This window comes from Durio zibethinus, chromosome 5 (genome assembly GCF_047325235.1).
Source record: "Durio zibethinus cultivar Kanyao isolate XHJ-2024 chromosome 5, ASM4732523v1, whole genome shotgun sequence".
Lineage (NCBI taxonomy): Eukaryota > Viridiplantae > Streptophyta > Magnoliopsida > Malvales > Malvaceae > Durio > Durio zibethinus.
In genome coordinates this window covers 34,958,021-34,967,601 of record NC_143166.1, presented here as the reverse complement: position 1 = coordinate 34,967,601, position 9,581 = coordinate 34,958,021, and the positions used below count along the sequence as shown (strand labels likewise).

Genomic DNA, 9,581 nt, shown 5'->3' with positions numbered 1-9,581 from the left:
TTAAATTGAAGCAATAAAGAGTGGCTTGCAAATGTTTTATTTTTATTTATTTTTTTAAATTTAAAGTAAAAAATTATAATTTAATTGTTTTTCCTTTGCTTTCACATTGTAGCTATAAGATTCATGTTTGTTTCCTGTGAACTGGCCAAGTTTACTTATTTATTTTTGGTCTTACTCTATTTCTTTTTAATGTAAGTTGTTCACGTGTTTTTTATATCCTTCGTAAATCTCTTATTTAAAGCATAGCATGGATATTAACTTTCTATTATAGTCTTCTATCTTCTTTATAGCCAAATTTATGTATCTCTACTTTTCCAGTTTGTCATATGATGTTAAAAATGTTAAAGCTCTTTACCATAGAAATCAAGCACATCGGTCCAGCCGCGTTGTGGTTAGAGCCAGATAAACCTCTTTGCCACCAATCTGGTAGATGGAAGAGGAGTGAGAGGTATATATCCTTTGTAAGTGCTAGTTGAACAAATTAATCACCCCTTTCGAAAAACATTTTATATTAGGCATTGAAGAAATAAATGCCACTTCACCTATACTGATAAACAGGAGATTACCATACAAAATACCTATAGCTTTAAGATTTTCTAAACTTCCATCCATTTTGTAACAAATCCAATGGACAAACTCAATCACATGTACTATTTATGAACTTGATACGAGAGGTAAATAGCTGTATAAAGTTGAATATTATCTATTATTCTTTTTTTTTTTAATTGAGTTTCAGTATGATACAAAAAAAAAACACTGAATCTTTTTATTTTAAAATGAAGTATTTATTAAGAAAAAATTGATACGATAAATAAGTATTTGAAATTATCAATAAAAAAAAAAAGGTGATGCAGAATTTTAAAATTCTATGCATTTGAAAAACTATTACTGTAAGTATTGAAATATACTTTTCTAAAAAAAATGACATTTGGGTAGATGTCCCTATTGAGAAGTTCATTGTGTTTATTAAATGGATAATTGTTCATTGTTGTTTCATACTATAAATTTTCAAAATACAAACAAGCATTCCAACAATCAATTTCCTCTTTATCTTTGTTAGATGTTTTGGATAAATAGCATATTTGTTGCTTCAAGATTTGTCACATTTTACAAGCAGGTTATAAACTTAAATTCAAATAGGAGAAGTGAAAGAGTTATTACAGGGTTTTTCGCTTCCATCTTTCTTAAAAAAGGTTCAAATATCTCACTAAATTGCATCTATTCTATGAATCTGAATATAGATGAAAGACTTGAGGGCTGTAGCAGAAATTGTTTTATCAAAACAGGTTTAGTATGGTTTTATTCTATTTCATTTTATTATAATAAGTAATGTGGTAAATAAATAAGATTTCCACTTTCTTAATGTTGATTAACTATCAAATAAATATATACATGCGTATATTTTTAAACCTTTGCTATGGGTGGTGGCCCACTGGATTTTTAACGTTGGAACTAGGAACTGTCTGAAGGAAAGCCCACTGAAATTAGCCCATAAAGCAAAGAGTCAAAGGCACGTGCTTTCTCTTCCATCTCCATCCGCACTCGCACACCAATCACCAATCAATCTCACCAACTCACAAACGTCCCGTCAAGCAAGGAATCAAGGGACCCACAAACTACCTGGAACAAAACGCACAATGACTGTTCCGTGCTATGTACGCGCTCACTCCATGCGTCGGTGCTAACCAACTACCCCACAATAAAATTCCAGCGTTTTTACGCAAATAAAAATAAAAATAAAAACAAAATTGAAGAAGCAAATAAAAAGTCGTAAAAAAGAGAAAAAAACAGAATACATTACTCAGAAATTAGTTTTAAAAAGTTATTAAAAAATCTACACTAGAAAAGAAAATCAAAATCGTAAAAGGAAAAACAGAGAGATGCCTTTCCCTATTTTGGACCGAAAATAAGCGAATTTATAGAGAGAGAAAGTCAATAATCTTCTGCTTTCTTGCTCAAAAGTTTACTCCTCCTTGCGTTCTTTTCCTTTTTTTTTCGGGTAAATTACTATCTTTGTTTCCCTTTTTTTTTTTTTTTTTTCGTTTTTACTAATTAGTGTTAGGTTAAAATAACGATTAGGACCTTTAATTTGGTTATGCGTTTCTTTCTGATTCAATTTTAGGTTTCAATTTTGTTATATTTATGCTGAATTTAGGGTTTTATTTATACCGACGTTTACTGTCCATCTCTCTCTTTTTTCAGTTCGTTTAATGCTGTTTTGGAGTGACTAGGATTAGATTTTGAGCTCGATTTTTGTAATTTTACATAATTTGTTTCTTATGGGTTTGATTAGGCCGCATACTCTCACTGCAATGCGATTTTAACTATTTGATTTCCATGTTACTATTTCAATCTTATAACTAATTTGTTTTATCACGGATTTAAGTAAATCGGTATTCAAATTGGATTGATCTTGGTTTACGAGCACGCTTTATGGGATTGATTTAAGCACTTCTAGGGAATGTTTGGTGTGCACACCGTTTCCTTTGCTGGAATTTGGAGCGTTATTGAGAAATCATGTTTAGACGTCTAGATTTACATGGGAATTATATGTAGTACATTGTATCTTCACTTCTTTCTGTATCTTTGGCCCAAAAAGGCCCAAATGTATCAATGAAATGTGTATTGCAGCTTCAAATCTGTATTCTAGTTGCATATATGCTTTACTGGAATGGGTTTAACGATGAGAGAACAAAAGAAAAAAAAACTTTACAAAATTTTCTTATGTGGTTGTAGCTTTAATCTGTGGTTTGTATGCTAAATATATGGTATGATTTGAGTACCAGTGTTACCCTCTTCCCAAAAGTGATTGTGATAATTCTTCTGCTAACAGTTTTCATTTCCCGTTTCATGGAAAGCCCATTTCACTCTGCTTAGCCTTATCTCCCTCTAGGGGTATTTTTATCTTCATTAATATTGGTGCTGTTTACAGATGGTGGATTTGCACTTAATTTTATTTATTTACATGAATATAAGAATGCATTGGTTGATTGACCATTGCTTTGAGGTTATTGTGACTTAATTTCATAGTTTCTTTCTTTTAATGAACATAACTAGCTGGTTATAGACATTGTCATCTCAATAATTTTATCTCTTGCAATGGAAATGGGAGAGCTATTTATTCTGTATAAAAGTTGGATTTTTCTTTTCTTTGGAGGATGTTATTGATTTTCTAACGATTGAATTGAGTTGGGTGCTCATCTCTCAATCACTAATTTTAATTAATGATGAATGCTGATACAATCTTTCAGGTTCAGGTTAAGTTCTTTGGAAAACTTTGCTGTTGGCTATGGCAGAATGCATGTGCTGATATTGCACTGGTGTGATAATCATGGCATATTTCCTTGGTTTATTTTCCTGGAAAATTTTATCTAAATGGAGTGAAATCTAGGAAAAGGCATAATGGATCAACAGAAGAACTATGAACAAGTCCGATACAATAATATGGAAGCTAGAAATGAGACTCTCGGGTTTGCAAACCAAAGATTTTTCCATGATCCATCTAGTAATATTAATACTAACATCCGACCTCCTGATTATAATATTTTGATGGGAGCTAGACCAGTACTGAATTACTCCATTCAGACAGGTGAGGAGTTTTCTCTGGAATTTATGTGGGAAAGGGTAAATCCTAGACAACATTTTATTCAGAATGCTTATGGTGATCCTAACAGTGGACCTGTCTATAAGGATCTAAAGGGTATTTTGGGAATTTCCCATACAGGTTCTGAAAATGGCTCTGATATCCCTTTGCTTAACACAGTAGAAAAACCCCGTCCCCAGGATTTTGACAGAAAGACCCCTCCTGTACATGAAGACAAAAGCTTTTATGATTCCATGCGATCAGTACCTCTATCCTCTTCAAGAAATGAAATGAGTCAGGGACATCAAGGTTATGTGTCTTCAACTGCTTCTCTCAGCTTACCAACTAAGGTGAAGTTCCTCTGCAGCTTTGGTGGTAAAATTTTACCACGTCCCAGTGATGCAAAACTTAGATATGTTGGGGGGGAAACACGTATCATCCAATTAAGCAGGGATATTTCCTGGCAAGAGCTTGTTCAGAAAACCTTGGCAATTTACAACCAAGCCCATACAATAAAGTATCAGTTGCCTGGGGAGGAACTTGATGCTTTGGTCTCTGTATCTTGTGATGAGGATCTGCAAAACATGATGGAGGAATGTAATGTGCTAGAAGATGGAGGATCACAGAAACCCAGGATATTCCTTTTCTCTAGTAGTGATCTGGAAGATGCTCAGTATGGTTTGGGAAGCATAGAAGGTGATTCTGAGATACAATATGTTGTTGCTGTGAATGGCATGGATCTAGGATCAAGAAAAAACTCAATTGCAGCAAGTGTGTCAGAAAACAATCTGGATGAGTTACTTGGTTTGAATGCTGTAAGGGAGGCTGGTCGGACTGTGATTGAAGCAGCTGCTACTAGTACTGCTTCTTTGACAGTTAATGCACCTTCACCAACAGTCAAATATTCTCATGCACCTTCACAAACTGTCCAGTCTTCTCATGTGCCTTCACCAACCTCTTCTCAACCAGTGTTGTCAGGTTCATCTAGCACTTATGAATCTAATTCGGAGCCATATTCAGAACAAAAAGTGCGTCATGGAGAAGGTAGCCAGCAGCTGTCCTCCATTCCCCAGGTAGATGGGAAGAGTAATTTTCTTTTGTCTGCTCCATTGCAATACGGTTATGGCTCCCAACCCTCTAACCATGTGATGACTGGAGAAAATTTAGTCTCAATGCCATTCCCTGGATATGTGACACCCCAGACAGGTTTAGCTGATGAGAAGATGCATATGGGCTTTAAAGTGCCAGATCCAGAAGTATCTATAAAAGAGGTTAAGCTAAAAAGAGATAGCTCAGCCTCAAAAGTAACTGAACCTGAAAAAGTTCGATACCTAGACAAAGCTCCCTCAACAAAGGAGCCAAAAATGAAAAGAGATGCATCTCTCCCGAAGATCAATGAAACTGAAAACATTCGCATGTCAGTGAAAGAGTACAGTAACCCTTCAAATGCATATGACAGTTCTGTTGCAAATCATATTTCTAAACAGGAAGCTTCGGTTACCATTTCAGTGCCAGATGTTGGCTCACCTTTGTTGCCCACAAAAAATTTCAAAAAGATCCAGGAAGCTGTTCAGAATTTGGTGGTCCCTGAAGTTGTAACTGATGGGAGAAAGAACATTGAAGATGATCGCTTTTACACATCTGGTGGGCCTTCTACATCTGGAGGTGGTGGATCAGAGGCAGATCCAAGTGACTTTAGCTGCCCTGAGCCATCTGTGATTCCTCAGCGAGTTTTTTATTCAGAGAGAATCCCCAGGGAGCAGGCAGAAATGAACCGTTTATCAAAGTCTGATGATTCTTTTGGGTCTCAGTTTCTAATGACTCAAGCATGTTCTGGTTCTTCCCAATTGATTGCAGAATCAGTTGACAAGATTCAAGATGGGAATTTGGCTCCCCAAGCTGATCAGTATGTCACTTCTGCAAATCCTCAGACTGTTATGGATGGGCTTGCACAATTTGAAAAGTACAACGAATCTGCCGATAAAATCAGCTCGAATATTCATGAGGAGGTGCTTGAGTCAACTAAGCAGAAATCTGAATTGAAAAAAGTCATAGTTAAGAGTGGTGCTGATGAAAAAGCAGCTGAGCTGAATCCTCCCACAGCAAGTCAAGGAACTTCTGTTGAGCACTTTGAAGATCCTTCTTTTAGGCCATCTGATTTTGAACGAATTGAGAAGGATGAAAGCAAGAACGCTGGAAATCATAGTAAGGGGCATGAACAATCTTTGCTGCGGGCGGAGAACCCAATTAGAACAACTTCCAATGTGCAGCCCACTGCTTCTGAAGTCACCTCAGAGCATGGAGACATACTTATTGATATTAATGATCGGTTTCCTCGTGATCTTTTGTCTGATTTATTCTCAAAAGTAAGAATGTCCCAGAATGTCTATGGTATTGGTCCATTCCCTGGTGATGGAGCTGGATTGAGCTTAAACATGGAGAATCATGAACCCAAGCATTGGTCATACTTCCTTAATTTAGCTCAAGATGAGTTTATTAGAAAGGATGTTTCCCTCATGGATCAGGACCATTTGGGTTTCTCCTCTCCACTTACAAATATGGAAGGTGGGGTGCCAATTGACTACAGCTATCCACCCCTGAAATCTTCTGGTGCAGTTGCCTTAGGTCATATTAAGCCTGACATCAATTTTGGTGAGGACATCAGGCAGGAGTCAACTACTGTTACTGCTGCTAACAACTTGGATTTAGGTACAGGTTACAAGAAGTCTCCACTTAAGGGTGATGAAAGTGGACGAGATGGGCCAAACCACAAGGTACCTGAATCAGAGTATGAGGTACTAGTGCCAGTTGGTTTTGATTAATATCCCTTAGCTTGTGAAGATACTGCTTGCATTTTCCCCTGCTTTCTAATTTTTCTGTATTTTCATGGATGGGAAATTGGATATTTAGAATTCTGGTGTACCCCTTGTGGATTTGTCCCATGGAGACGTTGATATCAGTACATTGCAGGTATTTCTTGCATCCACTGTTATCTATAGATATCTCCATTCAGAAAGAGTTGATGAATGTTCATTTGCTTTTTCATTTTCTAAAATTTCCGTCCGCAATGAAGCTTAGCCAGATTTTATTCATATATGTTTATACTTAAGTCTTCAATAGAAGGTTTTGTTCAGTCAGCGGCATTACAATGCCATAGCCAGCCATCACTACCATTTTCAAACTTCATTGTCAATTGCACCAAAGCAACTGCTAATGATTGCTCCATAGATGTTAAACACTGGTTATAGGCATATCTTTTACAATAAAAACATCTTTATTACCTTATCTAAGCTAGCATGCGGCCAAGTACATCACCTCAGACAGTATATGTCACTGTGATATCTGCTTCTATTACCTCCTCATCTCAATTTATGCTGGTGAATTTAATAGAAATCCAGTGAAAAATGTTATTCACGATGCCGTTAGATTGAATTATTCTGCATCTTTTGCTTCTTATCCCAAGATTATTCAACTGATGTAGCCACTATTTTTAACTCCATGTTGGTTAATTTCATCAAATGTCATGGCAGATCATTAAAAACGAAGATTTGGAAGAGCTAAAGGAGCTGGGTTCTGGTACATTTGGGACCGTCTACCATGGAAAATGGAGAGGAACAGATGTTGCCATCAAGCGGATAAAAAAGAGCTGTTTCACCGGTCGTTCATCCGAGCAAGAAAGATTGGTAAGTTTTCCATCCAGGATATTTGATGACCAAGCATACAGAGAGTTAAATGGACTTGAAAATCTTTGCATTTTGTTCATCATCAATGGAGATTGATACTTTTTATCCTTCATCCCATGCCAATAATAACAATCAGCACTAAATATTTTCCAGACTGTGGAGTTCTGGCGTGAAGCTGACATTCTTTCAAAGCTTCACCACCCCAATGTTGTGGCATTTTATGGCGTGGTGCACGATGGACCTGGAGGAACACTAGCCACTGTCACAGAGTACATGGTGAATGGCTCTCTTAGACATGTTTTGCTTAGCAAAGACAGGTAATATTTTTATTTATAGTAGAATATGCTACTTTCATCACTCCAGAGAATTTCCTCCTGTTTTATTTGTTTATTCACTTTATAAGTTTTGTAACTGTGCAGGCAACTTGATCGTCGTAAGCGGCTCATTATTGCCATGGATGCTGCATTTGGGATGGAATATTTACATTCAAAGAACATTGTTCATTTTGATTTGAAATGTGACAACTTGCTTGTCAACTTGAAAGACTCTGTGCGGCCAATTTGCAAGGTAATTTGTGTAATTTTTATATATAAATGTTCAAATTTATGGTTTATGTGGCTGATCCAATTATCCATCTCTTTGTTCTTGATTGGTAGGTAGATATTGATTTCCAGTCAAACCAAAGTTTAAATAAAGATGATGTTGTCTGTGCAGGTTGGGGACTTTGGGTTGTCAAAGATAAAAAGGAATACCTTGGTTACTGGTGGTGTCAGGGGAACTCTTCCATGGATGGCCCCAGAGCTGTTGAATGGAAGCAGTAGTAAGGTTTCTGAAAAGGTAAGACGACTATTGGAGCTTGGGTAAAGTTTGTTTAGATCATAGTTCATATGTAGCTTTACAACAATCCAGCATCTGCTGGAAACAAATTTATTATGCTTAATAGAAGGGATTGCCTCTTGGTGGTTCTGTTTCTCACATTATTTTGGATGGTATTTAAGCACATGTTGGTTTTAAGCAAGTTATCTACTCTTCATTGTCTATACAGTGAAGTGGAAATTACTGGCTCAAGTTGTGTGTTTTTCATTGTCTATGTAATTAGATGGGATGTTAGGACTTGTTTGCTGTGCACTTTTGTCATACCTAATATCTTATTTTGTCAATCTCAATCTCCAACAATTTGTTTGTGCATTTTTATTTTTATACAAGTGCAAGATAGCTCCATGGCTCAAATCTAGGTTTCTTCTTAAAAATTCACCTCCATGACCACCCAAGCAAAAGCACAAATGGTATTTATGCACGTATTGCTTACCTTGGTTTTTTTATTTGCAGGTTGATGTGTTCTCATTTGGCATTGTCCTGTGGGAGATTCTTACTGGTGAGGAACCTTATGCTAATATGCATTATGGAGCAATAATAGGTGTGAAATCTCTCACTATTTCTTTAGTGCGACATGTGCTTTTACTTTGTGAGATGGGTATTGCGCTGGACTGCTAGTCTCATTTCTTTTCCATTCTGCTGAAGGGTCCCTTGCCATTGTTTCCTTGATATTGTTGCTTGTTTAAAGTTTCTATTTTTCGTATAATTTCTTGTCTGTTAAATTAAAATATTTCTCATACTGGTAGTGTCTATTTTGTCCATTTCACATCCATTTACTGTCTGGTGTCGGTCCATGTAAACTAATCATGGACAGTTTATTCGAACACATATTCCTGCCCGTTCATGGTGAATTGAATATGTTGACGTGGTGGTGTGTAGTTTGATTACCTCATTTCTATGCAGGAGGCATTGTTAGCAATACATTGAGGCCACCGGTACCAAGCTACTGTGACCCTGAATGGAAGTTATTAATGGAGCAGTGTTGGGCTCCGGATCCTGTTGTTCGACCATCATTCACAGAGATTGCTAGACGCTTACGTATCATGTCCTCAGCATGCCAGACAAAAACACAAGGTCATCAGCCACAGAACCAAGCATCAAAGTGAAGGCCCTCAATGATTCCCTTATTTTGATGCCCTCATCAATGATATTTTCTTTTACTCCATAAACATTTTATGTATTATATGAGAAAGGGAGGAGGAGCTCCCATCGAGAGGGTGAGATATGATTGTGTTTTGAGAGACTAAAAAAATTTGTTTGTATGTAAAGCTCTTATTTGTGTCAATACCCAATAGTGGACACAAGCTCTGTTTTGGTCCTTGTGAATAAAGTTAATGCAAAGTGTTTTTGGTTTGTCAGAATAGCTATCGACCGCTGAGCCTAAGGTGGAAAAAGAATGAAAAGTAAATTTACTATTTGTTTATTTATTTATGATAGTT

General features: G+C 36.6%; 1 protein-coding gene across 6 annotated transcripts; it reads left to right on the top strand.

The window, feature by feature from the left end:
- The first annotated feature begins 1,882 nt into the window (after positions 1–1,882).
- LOC111283007 (RAF-like serine/threonine-protein kinase 24) lies at positions 1,883–9,503 on the top strand. Of its 6 annotated transcripts, none has more exons than XR_016342440.1 (9): positions 1,883–1,999; positions 3,252–6,357; positions 6,494–6,553; positions 7,114–7,266; positions 7,420–7,583; positions 7,686–7,833; positions 7,923–8,103; positions 8,596–8,683; positions 9,046–9,503. XR_016342440.1 is itself a non-coding variant. In XM_089761408.1 (9 exons), the coding sequence occupies exons 2-9, from the start codon at positions 3,403–3,405 to the stop codon at positions 9,246–9,248; spliced, it is 3,852 nt and encodes a 1,283-aa protein (XP_089617534.1). In that variant the 5' UTR covers positions 1,883–1,999; positions 3,252–3,402; the 3' UTR covers positions 9,249–9,503. The 6 variants fall into 6 exon arrangements, 4 of the variants coding, with proteins under 4 accessions (XP_089617534.1, XP_089617532.1, XP_089617533.1 ...); XR_016342439.1 differs by having other exon boundaries at positions 3,252–6,378; XM_089761408.1 differs by having other exon boundaries at positions 7,981–8,103; positions 8,596–8,641.
- Positions 9,504–9,581: the final 78 nt, after the last annotated feature.